Raw genomic sequence first — 19,890 nt, 5'->3', positions numbered from 1 at the left:
CGTGAATTTTATATTTCAGGTCTGGTTCGGGTCGGATAATTTTTTATCCAACAAACTCAGGTCGAGTTCGGGTTGACCTAGTGTGCCTCAACTGGATCCGAAATATATATGTATATTTAACCTGTTTCTGGTATCGGGTCGGGTTCGGGTTGACCCAAAAACTAAACTGGGTAAGACAACTCGACCCATTTCTCGAAATGGCCACCACAATAATTTGTATTGAGCAAAATGATAATTAGTGCTCAACACACAATGTTGGACCCTAGTTATAAATGTGTTGAATGCACAACTTATCTATGCATTTTATTTAAAATTGCTGATATTTTTTCGATCATTTTCAACATGGATATTTTATATAACTAAGGTATAACACGCATGAAAAATAAAAAAATTAAAAAGTTAATAAGTTTATGACTTAAAAATATTTTTATTTATATCCATATCAAATAAACATGTGCTAATCATTGCTTCTACAAAGTATTTATGTTAAAAATCATCGTAAAAGTAATGCCTTTCACCAAAAAACACACATAAGTAAAATTTTCATTTGTGTTTAATACACTTATAACTAGTTGTCATTATGGTGGAAAAAAAATCATATATACATCTAAGCTGTTCATTTGAAATTCACCAGTATTCAAACTATCTACACATATTTATTCAATATGCTTGAAATTTTGTTACATGACAAATTTTTCTTCTCAATTCTTACTCAAAATAAATATTTTTTTAATCATATTTCTCCAGTCATAAACTTATATATATTTTTGCCATATCCACTGGAACATTTTTCCCCCGAACTTTTCCATGTTGATAATATTGTTTATCATGTTATATTTAGCAAAACTAAAATAGCGTTTATGTTAATAATCTATGATAATATTCATTATGCCTGTCTATCACAGTAGTTAATGTGACATCAAAGTACCAGCTAGACCCTCCGGCCAATATTATACACGGAATGAAAAGTTGGTTTTTGTGTTTTTATATTGAATACACTACATGAAAATACACCACACGGAAGTACATAATCGTAATTAGTGTCGTTTTTGGATTTAACCTTTGAATAAATGACACGACACGAAACGAAGTACACAACCTAAATAAATTTATATCAAAATAACATTTATTTTATCCGTATCTTTTAAATTAATAATCGACCATAACATTCCTTATGTCTATTTATCCCAAATATTTAATATGAAGTCCAGATAATTAGAAATACAAACACTAAGACCATGTATGTGAAATCTGACACTCTGCAATATTTTATGTGAAATCCGACATTGATGTGTGTGTGAGAGAGACCTGATGTTTGTAGAAAAATGACAACAATTCTTATTACACGGAAGCTTGTCATATCAATTCTTTCACACATATATGTCATAACATTCCTTTTATTTTGTATAACAACATTAATACCCTAGAAAATATTATGTAAAAGCATTTTTTTGATCAATTTACAATTTATTTTTTGAAAATTCTTTATGACAAATTCTATTTCTCAAGTCTTACTGGCAACTAATCTTTCTTAATCCATACCCTTTAATATTACTCTGTAAATCATATTTTTTTTGTCATATACTGTGCAGTTCTATATTTCTTTGCTTTCATATACTCAGACTTCTTCCTTACGACCCAATTAATTATGACCCAGTTAAACTAACTGGAATCCAAGACTCTGCAGTCTGTATTAAATATATAAAAAATCATGCATTACAGCCTGATATGCAAAATTTGATACTCTGTAATCCATATTATATGTAAAATTTGACACTCTACAACTTACATATTTTAAATCTGATACAATGAAATCATATAAAAAATTGCGACACTCTGCAATCTCATTACACCGGAAATCCGGCATCTCGGGCTTTTCTTCCATATCCGTATTATTTTATTTACTCTAACAACATTATTTTAATAAAAACCTGAAAATTTCAGAAATACACCTGAAAGAAATTCAATAGACATCTCTAGCATAAAAGATCAAAACAAAATATCAAAAAAAGGGAAAGAAACAATTAAAAAACAGGGGAACCCTCTCTATATATTGCTGATACTAATACCTAAAAGAAGGGTGATGTTCCCTGACAACTGTGTGTGTCAGGGAACAGTTATCCAACACATGGCTCCCCAGCCGTTGGATCGTTGATCCAACGGCTGGGGTAAAAGAAATATTTTTAAGTGTTCCGCGGTTTTTTTCCGCAGATTGTCTGTTTCCTGAAGACGTTCCGCGTATATTTTCCGCAGATCCGCGGGACTTTTTCAAGCGGTCCGCGGTAAATATCCGCGGAACTATCAGACAGGTTTAAAACAAAAGAAACTGCTGAAAGACACACATATCAGTTGTATACATCACAAAAACGAGCCATATCAACAAAATATAGACCCCGCAATCAGTGTAGTTATTCTGCTTGGGCATTGCATCCCAGACCTGGACTAGAGGGTCCTCCTTCGGCACAGTCAATCGGGGGCCAAGATAACGAAGCATCCTCGCCAACACTCCAACCTAAGAACACAATCAACAAAATATAGATCAAACGAATGAGACTTCAAATTGATATAAGAAAAAAGAAGAAACGGAATACGTACCACGCATTCTTCTTCCTCCGCATGTTCAGCTTTGTTGGTCATAAGATCAAGCACCATGACACCCCATTCCTTCACAGACAATACCATCAAAATCCAGTGATTCTCATTAATATTGACCGGGACAAATATGTAGTCGACTTCGTTGATTGGTGGACCAATCCCACAACTACCCCATGTAACGCAGAAACGCTTAACCCGCTCCGTGAGAACCTTGTAATCCAGCTCCTTAGCCATTGTAATGAAAAATGGATCCATGAAGTAGTAAGACGGCTTCCTCGGATACACTCCCGCAGCGGCAATAGCTTCTTCCTGCTCACGTAACAACCACCGCAAGGAATTACCATAGGTTATTTACAAAATAAAGGCAACACAAAGAAAAAGTAGACCGGCAACATAAATGAAATAGTACCATGTATCCGTATATGATGCGGTCATCTATCCAAGCAACGGGTGCCAAGCTCTGCATTGAATTCTCCGCCAAATTGAACATGAGATCATGTTTAATTTCACCCCGAATCCCCACAGGCTGACCTTGTCCCCATCCCCAGTCTCTCCTAATGGTGGCCATCTTCTCCTCTGAAAGCTTCTTACTTATCAACCACTTCTGTTCAACAGGCCTACGAACATCCATCTTCTCGGGCCTCGAGGAAGTGGCCTGTGATGCGGGAACAGTAGGCTGAGTAGGGGCCTTTGAAATCTTCTGAGACGGCTGTGTCATATCAATGATATCATGGGGGAGACGTCTACAACAGTTGGCCTCTTTGCCACAGCCGATAGATGGACATGCTCGAAAACCGGAGGGGTGTATGCCGGGCCCTTAACCTGTTGCATGAAACAGCTGTACGGCTCGACAAATATCGGGGCAATCTCTCTAAATTCCTCGCGATAGCCTTCGGGGATGGTTGAATCAAGCTTCTTAAGGCATTCCAAACCCTTCTGGATCTGTAGATAGTTTGATGTCATGAAATTAGATACATACAAAGTACGAATAAAGAAAACTTAACTTTAGTACAATGAAAGGGTAAACAAACTTACAAGTTGAAATGCCTGAAGGTTGTCAAACAACTCCCTGGTGGAATACTGCGGCTGTGGCACAAGCTGTGGCTTCCCAACGCGGCGCCTGGAAATGTGCTCGTACCACTCCAAGTAATCTGTGTCATCGGCGTCCAGTGAATGCTAAGCCACCACAACCTCGAGGTGGTCCACAAAACGCTCCCACTCTCCGATCTCGACAAACCATACAGCACGCCAATCACATATCAGATTGACTTCTTTCGGTACCGAGTCATGGACACCGGAGGGGGGGGGGGAATAGGCTGCCTCAGGCCAAACTGTCTCAACACCATCTCATGAAAATGGGAATAGGGTGTCCAACTCAGTACGTCTGATGCTACTCCATCAAACTCGCCCCTGTAATGTGGCAAGCTATGATGAGGCACCGCTCTACTGTCACGCCTAACCCGTTTCCTCTTCCCATCCACAATCCAGCCCTGCTCCTCAATCTCCTCCTCCTCCTCAATCTCCTCACGAATATCAGGCTCCTTCCCCTTACCCCTCTTCCCCTTCCACTTCCCCTCTTCCTTCCCCTTCCCCCTGCCCTTCACCTCTTCCTTTCCCTTCCCCTTCCCCTTGCCCTTCACCTCTTCCTTTCCCTTCCCCTTCCCCTTGCCCTTCGCCTCTTCCTTTCCCTTCCCCTTGCCCTCCACCTTCCCCTTCTTCCCCTCTTCCTCATCCTCGTCAAGCATAGCCCAGAACTCAGCTATCGAATAGATGTCCCTGCTCTCATCGGGGTAGGTCTACCAATCTGGAACCTCTCATAACATCATAGCATCAGCAACCACACACAACATGATATCTTCTTGGCCACCTTCTGTGTGGCGTGATACAACCCCCTGTACAAGTAAGACAACACTGCCGAAACCCAAGACCATGTAGGAACCTCCCTCAGTCTGCGAAGATGGCGGAGATATCGGGGATGCACCACATTCCTACTAGTAGTAGGAAAAAGAACAACACCTACAACAACGAACAAATAGGCCTGCGTGTGGATGGAAATCCGCTCTGGATCAGGACCGGGATCATCTCTCCTGTACGTCTCAAACAACCATGTGTACCTCACCCCGCCCCTAGTATGAGCCAACTCCACGTCAGCTGTCGACAACTCCTCAAACCAGTTCCTCTGAAAATAGTCCTTCTGGTTGTCAATAGCATCTCCCACTAAAGGCCGACCATGAATGGGCAACCCCAATATGTAACCAACATCCTCCAAGGTCACAGTCATCTCCCCCTGTCTCATGAAGAATGTGTTGGTCTCCGGACGCCACCTCTCAACAAGAGCAGTCACTAGCCTGGCGTCAGTCTGAAGTATAAGTTTGGGATTGGCAAACACGCCAAACCCTATAGCATGTAGAATTTCCTTCTGAGCATCAGAAAGAAACCAGATCCTCATAGACCGGTTGCCACATATACACTCCAATGGACCCCGATCAACACCATCCCAAACATCAGCACTCACATGATACGAGTTATCTAAGATAACTACCTGACTAACTGGCCCTGGTAGAATATCTTCCATCCTGAAAATTCAACATGAAATCAACATCAGACAACATAAAATTAAAAGATTCAAGTAAAGCATAAGAAGTTCATAAGAAGCGCAAAAGAACCTATACTATATTCAAACTACCGCGCAAATTAGGGACATAATCACAATCACACAGAACTCCACAAACTACTTACATATACTATATCCACACAACCATTTATATGATCATATTCATTAAAATATCGGTAGGAAAAGCACTAATTCCATAATCACAATCACAATCAACCTACATATACTACCTACATATACCACAATTCAAGCACACACAGATATATATATATATATATATATATATATATATATACACCAAAATTTGTTAAAATATCGCTAGGAAATTAAAATAATTCATTAAATTATACTGACAATGCTACATATATATATATATATACCAAAATTCATTAAAATAATTCATTAAATTATACTGACAATGCTACATTCAAGAAAGGATAGCAAGTTAAATCAGCAAATCACACAGCTTGACTAACAAAAACTAACAAAAAAAAAAACCAATATTTTCTTTGAGGCATTTTACCAAACACTTCACACTCAAAAATATATATGAACTAGAATACATGAATTACACAACATGTATCAAGCCTAAATCAAGTAACAATCCAACAATCCATTACACATCCAATCCTAAATATGTATGGTTAAAACTAGAGATTCAAGCACCAAACAAAAATAAGCACAAAACAACTGATATGCAGGGATAAAAATTAAGCAGAAAATGGGGATGATCGCAGGCAAGATGTGATCGCACGCAGGATGATCGCAGGAGGGTTTTGGTGGCTGTGGTTTTTGTGTTTGATTGTAACTGATATGGCTCGTGTTTGTGATGTATACAACTGATATGCGTGTGTTTCAGCGGTTTCTTTTGTTTTAAACCCATCTGATAGTTCCGCGGATATTTAACGTGGACCGCTTGAAAAAGTCCCGCTGATCCGCGGAAAATATACGCGGAACGTCTTCAGGAAGCAGACAATCCGCGGAAAAAAACCGCGGAACACTTAAAAAATTTTCTTTTACCCCAGCAGTTGTGGTGGATAATTGTCCTGACAAACAGTTGTCAGAGAACAGCACCCCTAAAGAATACACCATATTTAGCCCCTTTCCTTTCACACTGTCTCTTTCGTATCTCTTCCTTCAAGCCCCTCTATCTGGCCCCTTCGAAAGCTTCACAGATCTTGTATGTTTTAATTTCTTGATGTATACGTTTCTCTGAATGTGTAAATTTTTGCACGAACCACAAAGTTACGATAAAACAGGGGTTTTTCGATGGTTTAAAACCCTTCCTTTAGCACCAGAGTTTCATCCAACCCTTGAAGAGTTTAAAGATCCAATCGGCTTGCCGATTAGAGTGGTAAAACTTCTCCCCTTTTTTTACAGAATCCAATCTGATGAAAAATTATATGTAGATTTAGATGTAGCCTATATGATCAGTTATAAGGTTATGAAGATGTTTTTTACTTATTTATATTTACTTTCCTCGTTAATACAGATAATTTATGAAGAATCTTGTCGGTGGTAAATATTTTTTTGTATACATCAGTGATGATTTATTTTTACTAGACAAGGAATTTCAAATTACAGGGCATGTTGATGTTAATCCATTAATCTTGATGAAGAATATATGTTCTAATACGCGTTTTGATTGCATGACAGGGGGAGAAAGAATGTTCTTTCTACATGAGAACTGGTTCATGCAAGTATAGGGAAAGCTACAGGTTTCGTCAGCCGGATCCTACAGCAGCGGGAGGAGGTGACACTACTTTACCAGGTAGGCGTATTTCTTCAGCAAGAACAATAAATGATACTGCAACACCATTGAGGTCAATTATCTATGGGCCAACCTCATTCATGCCGAACATGAACGGCTATGAACTGCAAAATCATATAAATGAGGAATTTCGATTACCAGTCATATGTGAGTTTCTATATCCTATGAACATATATGTGCATTATATTACTTCAGTGAATTTAATTGATACCACTACTAATGTACATTGAACTTGAGCAGTGATGTATGCTGACAGTACATCAGCGGAACTGAAAGAAATTCAGAATGGGGCAGTTTATGTCATGCTAAAGCCTATATCGATTGATGAAATCAAATATATATGGCAGCTTTCTATATGGTGGCAAAAGAAAATTAATGGCACTGCTCCATCAATCAGAGAAATTAATAATCATTCCGAAGAAAATGTTAATACATTATCTTCGAATGGTATTTACAGTGGTATGAAATCCCTAATCCCTGTTCATTATATATTATAATAATATAAAATTTAATATGAATTTCAATAATATAATAACCATTGATTGCTGATTACAGTAATATAAAATTTAATATGAATCTGCAGGAGCCTAAAGACTTTAAGTTAATATATATTTAAATAACCGTGATCCCTGGGAGCCACCATTGTGGATGAACTTAAAGGAAGACTCACCCCGACTCCTCCCGCATGATTAAACATTCATGGTGAACCACATTTGTTGATGACGGTGATGATGTAATAACATCATATAAGCTAGATATCGATTGAGCGGGAACAGTTCCTGTACCAGTGGTTACAATGATTGATGGCTCAGTGTGGCAGAAGAGCCACTCAATGGTCTCCCCATGCGTAAATGACTTAGGGTTAGAGTGTCTGCTCGCACTTCAGCCGTTATGAAACTTATAAGTTTGGGTCGTCCTGTAAGTACGATCATTCAGTTGGTGGCACTGCACCTTCTCAGATGGGGCTGATCACGGAAGATTCACATGAAGGCTGAATGAGTCCATTCCTTCTGATACATCCATTTGAACAGAACTATGTGCACCTTTATCACCTTCTAACCCATTCATATCTGTTGAACTTACCTTCACAGCATTTCCTTGTGGGAGCAGAACTGAATGCGATTGATCTTCATGTTCCAAGATTACATTGTCAGAAGAAGCATCACGTGTCTGATCCTGATCCTGATTAATTGGTGATAAGACTTCGCCAAAGTCATCGTCAATACTGCCCTTGTATTTTATTCCTCAATACATAGTGATTACAAATACTTGAAAACTTTTTGTACTCGAAGACTTTTGAAGGATGGTGTGATGTTTTCCACGTATCAAGACTATGGTTGCAGAATAATCGGATGGTTTGTGATAATAGTATAAAGTGACATATATGTAATTGCCAAAAACATACTTAACAAACCAATTCTCTAATTTGTATGTCTAATTTAAGGTTAACTTCAAGATTAAAACTTTGTGCATTTTATGTGGGGAAGCACTTATAAACTTCTTCCAGGTCATAGCATTTTTTTATACAGATATAGAATACCAAATTTTGATCACTGTATAAACTGTTACATATTAGTCTTCTTCAATTTAGAAGGGTTTTAGCGTGAATAACTGCAGTGAGTTATGCTACTCTTGCTAAGAAGACTACGGTCATGTCTCCGGAAGTAATTGTTAATGCTGGCATTCCATGTTACAGGTAACTCTTTTATGTCTATGCTCCATGTTTTTAATACTCTTCAATCTTGAACCTGTATGGAATTGTAGCTGGATGAGACTTATCTTTCATCAGTTCTACTGAAAAGCTAATTTGCAGTTATCTTTTTCTGCTGAATGTTTACAAGAGGCCTGATTCTTTCATCTTCCCAGTTTCCCATGTCCACCTTGATCATTAGGACTTTTTCACAGAACATCAATTATAAAAATGTGACTGTATAGTTTTCTGGCAATGTATTTATGTGAATTTAATCCTTTGTCAAACCAGGTTAGTCCAAAATCCGGGAGAATTTGTCTTCACCTTTCCAAGGGCTTACCACTCAGGATTCAGTCATGGTCAGACATGTTCTTACCTTGGATTTTGTTTGTAATATTACTATATCTATACTTTATCTATCCTGACAATGATTAATGCACACAGGATTCACTTGTTCAGAAGTTTCAAATATCGCAACTCCTGAATGGTTGAAGTTCGCAGGAAAAGATGAAATTCACCGGGCAGCAGTAAACTATCCTCCATTAGTTTCTCACATCCAATTGCTCTATGATCTTGCACCATCATTCTCTTCAGTGTGGTTCACTCTACATGAATTACAAAATGTCGAGAAGTATCATAATGAAAAGTCATATGCGATATGCAGAGATGGAGACACAGAGAGGGACCGAGGCGATTGAGAGAAGGGAGGGAGGAGAAAAGAAATAACTGGGAGCAAGAACATGCATACACAGTATTCATGTATATTAAAAACACCTTCCGTTAACTTTAACGGTACCTGTTAATGTCAAATACATTGTTAACGGCGTTGAAATGTTTTTTATGGTTAATCTCGTGATTGAAAGCTTTTAGATGCTTTATTATTTGAATGAAAATTTTTTTGACTCGGTAGGCCAACTGAAAGTTTTGATCCAGTAAAGTGATGAAATAGAGCATTAACCCGTAATTTTCCATTCTCAGGGTACCAGTGAGCATTGGACGAAGAAGTGAAGGGGATTGCCTGGTAAAGAGGCTTTTTCTGCACCATGTGACGCATAATACCAACCTGCTGCATACTCTTGGGAAAAGATCTCCCGCTATACTTCTTCCCTGTGATTTTATCAGGAGAAGTTTTCCTGAATTGCATAATGGTGCTAATATTCCCTTATTAGCAAAAACATTAATTCTTCGTGCACTGTGACTTCTCAGAACCATAACTTTTACACTCAAGAAAAATGGACTTTTTTCATGCTTAGCTTGTGGGGTTTTATGTTTTTCTTGTGCTGCAATCATAGAACCTACTGAAGTGGGAAAGCATAATCTCGTCAGCTGATTGTGGCAATATCAGAGGTAGTGGTGTTGTTTCGGTCGTTGCTGCTAGTAATTGGTGGTCTCGTTCCCCAGGATATGCTAACAATGTTGTGCTGGATTCCGGCTTAGGTAAAGAATGCTACACACTACTTTAGAGATTTTAACTTTAGCAATCGATCTAATCTGTCTTAATTCAATGCAGGGCGGATGGAAGAATACATCTTCACTTGCTCTTATAGCTTTGACCTATGAGGATGCTTCCGACTCTGAAAGTGAACTGAGAGAAGTTTCTGGATGAAACAAAAGTAATGGCTGATGAACTGGTACGCCAGTAAAGAAGACAAGGAGAGAATCAAATCAGCTTTAGATAGTGAAGGGTCCATTCATGGGAATGTTGACTGGGCTAAAAAGCTGGGGGCCGATCTTTCTTACAGGACCCTACCTAAGTCCAACATTAAAGAGGAAGGCTATGGATGATCTTGAGCCGACCAAAAGAAGCAAAGATAAACGTATTATACAATAAAAGAGGACTTTCAGAAATAAGCTCAAGATAAAGCCAATCCAGGATGAGACTCCTCCGCCTGAACACAAACATGACTAGGGCACTAAAAAGCAAGATGTCAATATTGAATATAAGTTGGAAGGTGGCCCGAGCACTAGACTCCGGCCAAGAACTGAAAAGCAGGCTCCAAAGGACCCCTGGACTTGTCGGGGAGAAACCTGAAGCAAAAAGTGCATTGATGAAGCAAACATCCAGTATAGAAGAACAAAAACAGCTTCTGGGATCCAGGCTTCAGCTGGAAAAAGGTCCAGAAAATCAGAGGTAGAGCGACATTGAGGGCTGCCTGATGAAATTTGGCTCCAAAAAAGAGTTGGGGCTCCATAAGAAAAATATTTGGTCAGTGAAGGGGTGCGGAAAGAAGTTGGCCTCACACAAGTATCTGATGGTGCACAATCAGGAAGTGCATCGTGAGGACCGTCCCTTACAATGAACTTGGGAAGGCTACACCTGGACATTTAAATAGGCTTGGGCTCGGACAGATCATATCGAGTTCATACAGGTGTCCGTCCATATACCTGTGCTGAGACTGGCTGGCAAAACATTTCGTTTTGTCAGATTTCAGTCGCCATAAGAGGAAGACCAGACACTCAGGGTAGCTCGAAGAATGAGCACTGAAAGGCATGAAGAAACAGAGAAACTAAGCGAGTTAACATTATCTAAGAACCTCGATGCTCATGTGCAGAGGTTGGTGTAGTTTCTAGTTTAACATGTCCTTGGAATGTCTTTGATATTACAGTTGATTTAGCCTTCTTAATTTCAGTAACAGACTTATCAGCCACATTGAAATGTGCACAATGTTGTCTTACATTAGATGGTCGAAATTTACGTATAACTCTGGAGTACTGTAGTTCTCATATCTTGATATATCAAAAATATGTATTTAACTTATTTTGTTATCATGTATATACCATGGACTGTTTCTGTACGCGGTAAGCAGGTTTTAGGACATTCATCCTGACATTCCGCAAGGAACTGCTGGAGGATCAGATATAGTACATTCACTCAAGTTTTTCTGCACTACATTAACTTATTTTTCTGCAGCTGCTATGCATTTCCCTCTTATATATGTGATCAATTTATTTTCTGCTATGCATTTCCCTGTTATGTGATCAATTTATTATTAGTGTCATGCACCATAGTCACATATTTATGTGTAGGATTTTTTTATGTGTAAAAGCATGGTTGCTGAAATTGATTATAATATATCGGAACTAATCGGTTGACCTGCCGATTCAGGATTTATTGGGAATTTATCAGAGATTTTCTCGACGAATTAAGGATTTTTAGTCAAATTGAGTGTAATCGATAAATCAATAAAATATATCTTCAAGATTTCTGGGATCTTCAAAAAACATCGATGATTTTCAAAATAGTGAGTAAAAGGAGAAAAGATAAGAACGAAACTTTTTTAAGGGAAAGTATATTTAATATCCATGCATCTTTATTTTAAATTTTATTGTGAGGATTTTCCGTTTCTACTTTATATTCACACAAATACAATAAATACCTACACTAAAAGCAAAAGACAGGCATCTTGTTATAGAGTGTAAAAAATGAAACTAAGCCACAACGCCAAGAGCTAGGGTTTCAGAGTCTTGATTAATTTGGTGATCAAACCCTAGATCATGAATTAATTTGTGATCAGGAAGATGGGTTTGCCAAGAAACTTAGTGAAATGACTGTTGAGGGTTTACGCGATGAAGATGAGGGTTCTGAGTTGGTGCTTGCTATCGAAACAAAGAGGATTTTGATAAAGTTGGGGGCTTTGGGGAAGGAATTCGTGGTGAGAATGATCAAGGTGGTTTGGGGCTATTTAGAGATGGTGATGAGTTTAGGAGTAAGTTGTGTGATGAGAATGAGAATCGAGTCGGTTATCGTGATTGGAAAGGTTTTATTAATCATGAGGCGAAATTCGAAGAGAGAAAAATTGAAAAGTTAGGCGGTGTGGAAGGAAATGAAGGCGATTATAAGGAAATGAAGGAAGGGGGTAAAGATAAGGATGGGAGTAAGTGGAGTGAGATTGAGAATGAAGGCGGTGATGGTGAATTGGAGGGTATTAAAAATGAGGCGGAAATTAAAGAGAGAAACCCCGAAAAGCGTTTTGTGGTGGAAGGAAATGAAGGAGACTTTAAAGAGATGAAGGAACGGGAGGATAACAAGGGGAGTAAGTGAGGTGAGATTGAGAATGTAGACGGTGATCTTGATTTGGAGGGCATTAAAGATGAGGCGGAAATTGAAGAGAGAAACCTTGAAAAGAAGGGAAAAAAGGTGCTTTTAAGGATATAAAGGACGGGGATAATGATGAGGGAAGTAATAGGAGTGAGTTTGGGAATGAAGGCAGTGATTGTGATTTGAAGGGTATTGAAGACAAAATGGCAATCGAAGAGAGAAACCCTGAAAATCGTAGTGTTGTGGAAGGAAATGAGATTGGGAATGAAGGCAGTGATTGTGATTTGAAGGGAAAACAAGTCATTGAGGACTATGAAGATGGTTGGGGTGTGAATTGGGATGATGTCTTTGAGGACTATGAAGATGGTTGGGGTGTGAATCGGGATGATGTCATTGAGGACTATAATTATGGTTGGGGTTAGAATTGGGATTATGTCATTGAGGTTTCTGAAGATGGTTTGGGTGAGAATTGGGATGATGGTGGTGTAAGAGCTAAAGCTAATTAATCATCCACTTGAGAGGAAAAACCAGGTATAATACAACTTATGATTACTTCTATTAACCTATGGGTTTATGTCAATAACTTTAAAAAGATATTGGATATATATAAAAAAAATTGGTATTGAGTAAAATTATTATGTATTACTTCACTATAGCAACTTTTTTACTTTGGTTGGAGATTCTATAGAGAGTTTATTGCTTTGGTAGTCTATCTGGATAGTCTTGAGGTTAAACGTGTTTTGTTAACCTAAATTTGAACTGCGAACTTTTTGCAGGCTGCTAGGGGTACATTTAATTAAGCAAAAGGAGGAATTTTATGATAATGCGAACTTTTTGCAGGCTGCAAGGGATACATTCAAGCGAAAGGAGGAAACTTATGATAAGCCCTGACAAACAGAATGCAAGGTTACCATCATTTTCGTTATTATACATTATATGTAATATGTGTCTTCTTTTTGCTTCACTTTTTTAAATGCATGTATATTATGTTTCTCTCTTCTCTACTTGCAAAATTTAGTGTTCGTGCATATATGATGTAAAAAACCATTACACCACAGTGATACAACACGTATATTCTGCTCATGTATCTTTAGCTCAACTTTCTCACAGATAATATAATGTGAATCCTTTCATGAAAGCCTCAACCATGATTGCAAAGCTAAGGGGATTTATATCTTATTTTCTGGGTCTACTTATAAACTTCTGTTGAAAATAAATAGTTCAACTTCTTGGTTTGTTGACTTGATTCCATCTGGCCATACTGAACTATAATGCAACTATGCAAGTATATAACAGTCTCCGCTTGATATTCCTCCATTTTTCTTTGCAGTATTACTTGTTACCAGGTGGTTGAAAAAAAGGAAAAGCTTGTATGTATAGTCATGACAAAGGAAAAGTTGCGGTGACCCCAAATTTAGAGTTGAACTTTATTTGGTTTGCCGATTAGAGTGGTAAAACTTCTATCCTTTTTTTCGCAGAATCTAGTTTTTCTTATGTATCCAATCCATATTCGATAAAACATGGATATTGTTACAATCAGATCAAAAAGTGTATGCAGATATAGATGTAGCCATATATGATCAGTTATAAGGTTATTAAGGTGCTTTTTGCTTATTTATATTAATTTTGGAGAAAAGGCCCGGAATATCACAATTTGGAGTTGAAATGCCCTAAATATCACATTTGGAAAATATGAAACATTACCCTGGATACCACATTAAAACACTACATCATGTAGCGTTATGGTTTATAAGAATAAAACGCTGCACGATGTAGCCTTTGTTTTGTTTGGGCTTCTAGTATTATATAAAGTAACGTTACTTCATAACATTACATCGTCTAGTGTTATTGTTTCCACGGTTTGCAAGTGTTTTTTATGGGCTTGGGCTTAAAAGGAATGGTAGACGCTACACAATGTAGTGTTTCTGTCTATTTAAAAAAAAAGTATAAACGTTAAACGATGTAACATTATGAAGTGATATCAGGTCCATATTTCGAAGACATGATATATTTGAGGTATTGTTGCTTTAAATTGTGATAAGGGGGCCAACCCTTAATTTTGCTCGTTACTGTAGCAACTTCGTCATTAGTAATTTATGAGGAATCTTGGCAGTGGTAAATATATATATTTCTTTTGTGTACTTTTGACATCCAACATTTATATTCATATTAGTCATCTGCAACTGCTACAGATATTACCCTGTTTGTATTTGGAACCAATACACATGCTGTAGTTCCTGTAGGCATATATGTTCTGTATGTTGCAGTTTACTCACCTATCAACACTCAAGTTTATCCATTTATCCTGACAGAGAATATAAGTTCATCCTTGTCAAATATAATATTAAGTCACTTCACCATAGATTTTCTATTAAGCTTTTTGATTGCGCAACAGGGGGAGAAAGAATGTTCTTTCTTCATGAAAACCAGTTGATGCAAGTATGGGGAATACTGCAAGTTTCATCATCCAGATTCTACAGCAGCGGGAGGAGGTTACACTACTTCACCGGGTAGAGGTAGGTCAACAGCAAGTGATACAAATGAGAGTGCTCCCTTCAGACCAGTTATCTTTCTGCCAGAAAATGCAGAATGGAACGGATATCAGGTATTCCTCGACTCATGTGACAATCTTTGGAAAATAAGATTACAAGTCTAAGCTTTTTGCAGTTGGCATTTTCTATTATTTTCACAGGGTGACAGTTAAAACAGTCTAAAACGTTACGAGTCCATGTTGGTACTTATATAATTGCACTGAGTGGTGTAAATGTTGGTGTTAAGTATGCTGTAAATACCAGAGGCATTAGCTGCGAATTCAAGCGAGAGTGACAATTAAAAACTTTTTTTTATTATATATTTTGATAATTGTGATCCCTTTTTTTGCCTACTGTTCAAATTGTATTCACTCTGGTGCTTTTATCGTGTTAACAAACTACCATGGTTTTGCTTTACTAAATTTCTCTTTGAACTCTTAAGGCTCCTGCATAAGGAAGATCACAAGGGATGCTGCCTGTTCCCCCAGCACTTGCGATGACTATTCTAGCAACTAGATCCAGCTTTGATGCACATCCACAGGGCCAGGTGAATGTAAACAAATATCCTGAACGACCTGGACAGCCCGAGTTCAGTTTCTACATGAGAACGGGGGATTGTAAGTTCAAATCTTCTTGCAGGTTCCACCAACCCAGAAACCCGGAGTCGGCTCTCAGTGACCAAGGACTGCCTCTGCCACCTGTAAGACTCTCTTTCAATTATTCAGCTAGATCGTGAACATTAACTTATTTTAGCTTTAAGATAGTGTCACGGGCTTGCATTAGTAAGCAGTAACCATATTGCTCCATATTCAAATTTTAGTTCTCTGGTACAACAAAATTTATTTTGTCCTGTAAATGTCTAAGGCCAGAGAATCTGCTCACACTTCAGCCGTTATGGGATTTGTAAGTTTGGTCCTCTCTTTGAGTACGATCATTCAGTTGGTGGCACTGCAGCTTCTTTAGATGGGTCTGCTTAAGTATCATACAGTAGTTGCAGACACTTATATCAGAGTGATTACAAATACTTGAAAACGTTTTGTACTTAACCTTAGGTTGAGGTCTACAAGACTTTGATGGATGTTGTGATGATTTCGTGGTATCAAGACTATGGTTGCGGGATAATCTTTATTACGGTGCCAAAATAAGTCCAACATTAAAGAGGAAGCGTATGGATTATCCTGAGCCAACCAAAAGAGACAAGTATTTTTGAGTGTTAATGTTCAGCTTCTTAGAAGTCATGGTTCACGAAGAATTAACGCGATGTTTGCTTCATCAACGCACTTTTGGCACATCCAGTTTCTGTTTAACTTCTATAGCATGCTGAACACAGAAGACATCCCATCGAGAGGATTCCTCATCAAGGCCGGATACTGGGGAAACTTCTCTAAGTTCAGTTTCAGAGTCGGAGGCATCCTCATAGGTCCAAGCTATAAGAGCAAGTGAGGATATATCCTTTGGAGGCCTACTACTACAGGAAGCTTCCATTCGCCCTGCACTTAATTTATATTGCCATATCAGATTACCTTCGTGATATTTACATATTTTCATTTTAACTGACATAATAAACCACACCAGGTCGTGATTTTTTTACAGAATAACATATCCATTTTACCTACTTCTCTGAAAACTTACCCTTAGATATACTGAACGAGAAACAACTATCTATGGTACGCAGAAAATAAAGTAAGGGAGTGTTAGCATGTCTTTGTTGAGAAAGAGAGAAGCTCTAAACTGGTATGTAGTATTCTTTACCTAAATCGGAATCCAGCACAGCATTGTTAGCATATCTGGGGTAACGAGTCCCCCAATTACTAGAAGCAACACACTACGCGCAATATTGCCACAATCAGTTGATGTGAGCTTATGCGGATCCACTTCACTAGGTTTTATGATTGCTCCACAAGAAATTAATAAAACCCCACAAGCTAAACATGAAAAAAGACCCGTACCTGGCAACCACTCACATTGATCTGGTCCACATTTTTGAGTGTTAATGTTCAGGTTCTCAGAAGTCAGGGTTGACGAAGAATTAATGTGTTTTCTCAACAAGGGAATATTCTTACCATTATGCAAATTACGGGGCAAAAGAATAGCTGGAGATATTTTCTCAAGACTATGAAGCAATGAGAGAATCAAATCAACTTTAGATAGTGAAGGGTCCATTCACGGGAATGTAATTGACTGGGCTGCAAAGTTGGGGGCCAATCTTTCTTAGAGTGCCAAACCTAAGTCCAACATTAAAGAGGAAGGGTATAGATGATCCTAAGCCAACCGAAAGAAGCAAGTTTCCAAGAGTTAAAGAGTCAGCCGAGGCCACAGACCATGAACAAGTTAGAGTATCCCAAAATTTACCTGAGCAAGCAGAACCTGATGTAGTTCCTGGAAAATTATCAAGATGTCAAAAAACTGATTTGTCTTCTGGAAGTAGCGACGCCACATTGAAGAGGAATAATATGGCTGATAGTGAGCCTGTCTCAAGGGGCAAGTCCCCTGTAGTTGAAGAATCAGTGAAGGCACCCAAAGATAAATGTATTATACAATACAAGAGGACTTACAAAAATAAGCTCAAGGTAAAGCCAATCCAGGAGGAGACTCCTCTGCCTGAACAGAACCATGACCAGGGCACTGAAAAGCTAGATGTCAATATTGAAGATAAGTTGGAAGGTGTGCCGAGCACTAGACTCAGGCCAAGACTGTAAAGCAGGCTCCAAAGAAGGATCCGAGACTTGTCACGGACAAAGCTGAAGCCAAAAGTGCATCAACGCGATGTTGCTTCATCAACACACTTTTCAACTTTTGATGAAGCTAAAAGTTGATGAAGCAAACATTGCGTTGATGCCCTTTTGGCTTCAGCTTTGTCCCTGACAAGTCTCGGATCCTTCTTTGGAACCTTCTTTACAGTCTTGGCCTGAGTCTAGTGCTCGGCCCACCTTCCAACTTATCTTCAATATTGACATCTAGATTTTCAGTGCCCTGGTCATGGTTCTGTTCAGGCAGAGGAGTCTCCTCCTGGATTGGCTTTACCTTGAGCTTATTTTTGTAAGTCCTCTTGTATTGTATAATACATTTATCTTTGGGTGCCTTCACTGATTCTTACATTACAGGAGACTTGCCTTTTGAGACAGGCTCACTATCAACCATGTTATTCCTCTTCAATGTGGCATCGCTACTTACAGAAGACAAATCAGTTTTTTGACATCTTGATAATTTTCCAAGCACTACATTAGGTTCTGCTTCCTCAAGTAAATTTTGAGATACTCTAACTTGTTCATGGTGTGTGGCCTCGGCTGACTCTTTAACTCTTGGAAACTTGCTTCTTTTGGTTGGCTTAGGATCATCTATACCCTTCCTCTTTAATGTTGGACATAGGTTTGGCACTGTAAGTAAGATTAGCCCCCCAACTTTGCAGCCCAGTCAATTACATTCCCGTGAATGGACCCTTCACTATCTAAAGTTGATTTGATTCTCTCATTGCTTCATAGTCTTGGGAAAGGATCTCCAGCTATTCTTTTGCCCCGTGATTTGCATAATGGTAAGAATATTCCCTTGTTTAGCAAACACATTAATTCTTCGTGAACCCTGACTTCTGAGAACCTGAACATTAACACTAAAAAATGTGGACCTGATCAATGTGAGTGGTTGCCAAGTACAAGTCTTTTTTTCATGTTTAGCTTGTGGGGTTTTATTAATTTCTTGTGCAGCAATCATTAAACCTAATGAAGTGGATCTGCATAAGCTCACATCAACTGATTGTGGCAATATAGCGCGTAGTGTGTTGCTTATAGTAATTGGGGGACTCGTTACCCCAGATATGCTAACAATGTTGTGCTGGATTCCGATTTAGGTAAAGAATACTACATACCGGTTTAGAGCTTCTCGCTTTCTCAACAAAGACATGCTAACACTCCCTTACTTTATTTTCTGCGTACCATAGAGAGTTGTTTCTCGTTCTATATATCTAAGGGTAAGCTTTCAGAGAAGTAGGTAAAATGCATATGGTTTCCAGTAAAAAATTCACGACATGCTGTGATTTATTATGTCAGTTCAAATGAAAATATGTAAATATCACGAAGGTAATCTGATATGGCAATATAAATTAAGTGCAGGGCGAATGGAAGCTTCCTGTAGTAGTAGGCCTCCAAAGGATATATCCTCACTTCCTCTTATAGTTTGGACCTATGAGGATGCCTCCTACTCTGAAACTGAACTTAAAGAAGTTTCCCCAGTATCCGGCCTTGATGAGGAATCCTCTCGATGGGATGTCTTCTGTGTTCAGCATGCTATAGAAGTTAAACAGAAACTGGATGTGCTCGGCTGCATGCATATGTTACTCCTTTGTCATCCAGGTAAATTATTAGTTATGATAATTAGTACTTAATTATGTGTGTTAAAAGTAAATACTCGTGAATCTGTTGTCTAGTCTAATGATATTATTCTTGTCAGTATGATTTTGGATCTTTATAGTTTGTACAATGAAGCAAACGCGAACAGACACCTTCAAAAATTTCCAGAAATGAAACTAATTGCCATTTCCCACGTTAAAAAAATGAAACCAAACCCTAAGACCGCAATTTTTATATATAACCCTGTCATCTGCTGTAAACTTGTGTTCAGTTAAGGTAGAGATATATCCTGTGCTCACAACTTTTC

General features: G+C 38.4%; 1 protein-coding gene and 1 long non-coding RNA gene across 5 annotated transcripts; both read left to right on the top strand.

Annotated features, from left to right (window-relative positions):
- Positions 1–6,262: 6,262 nt before the first annotated feature.
- LOC108193325 (hypothetical protein) lies at positions 6,263–11,402 on the top strand. Of its 4 annotated transcripts, none has more exons than XM_064082343.1 (8): positions 6,263–6,563; positions 6,866–7,127; positions 7,221–7,439; positions 7,564–9,029; positions 9,115–9,197; positions 9,335–9,429; positions 9,649–10,107; positions 10,181–11,402. In XM_064082343.1, exons 1-4 carry the CDS (start codon positions 6,426–6,428, stop codon positions 7,569–7,571), a joined length of 627 nt encoding a protein of 208 aa, XP_063938413.1. In that variant the 5' UTR covers positions 6,263–6,425; the 3' UTR covers positions 7,572–9,029; positions 9,115–9,197; positions 9,335–9,429; positions 9,649–10,107; positions 10,181–11,402. The 4 variants fall into 4 exon arrangements, with proteins under 4 accessions (XP_063938413.1, XP_063938412.1, XP_063938411.1 ...); XM_064082342.1 differs by having other exon boundaries at positions 9,335–9,462; XM_064082341.1 differs by having other exon boundaries at positions 9,115–9,429.
- A 688-nt stretch (positions 11,403–12,090) lies between these two features.
- LOC135148080 (uncharacterized) lies at positions 12,091–16,640 on the top strand. The gene is made up of 5 exons (XR_010285956.1): positions 12,091–13,240; positions 13,486–13,615; positions 14,040–14,160; positions 15,105–15,314; positions 15,683–16,640. It is a non-coding gene; the product is annotated as an uncharacterized LOC135148080 (long non-coding RNA).
- Positions 16,641–19,890: the final 3,250 nt, after the last annotated feature.

This window comes from Daucus carota, chromosome 7 (assembly GCF_001625215.2).
Source record: "Daucus carota subsp. sativus chromosome 7, DH1 v3.0, whole genome shotgun sequence".
In the NCBI taxonomy this organism is placed as follows: Eukaryota; Viridiplantae; Streptophyta; class Magnoliopsida; order Apiales; family Apiaceae; genus Daucus; species Daucus carota.
Note: the sequence above shows the minus strand (reverse complement) of the source record. Positions and strands in the feature narration are given on the sequence as shown.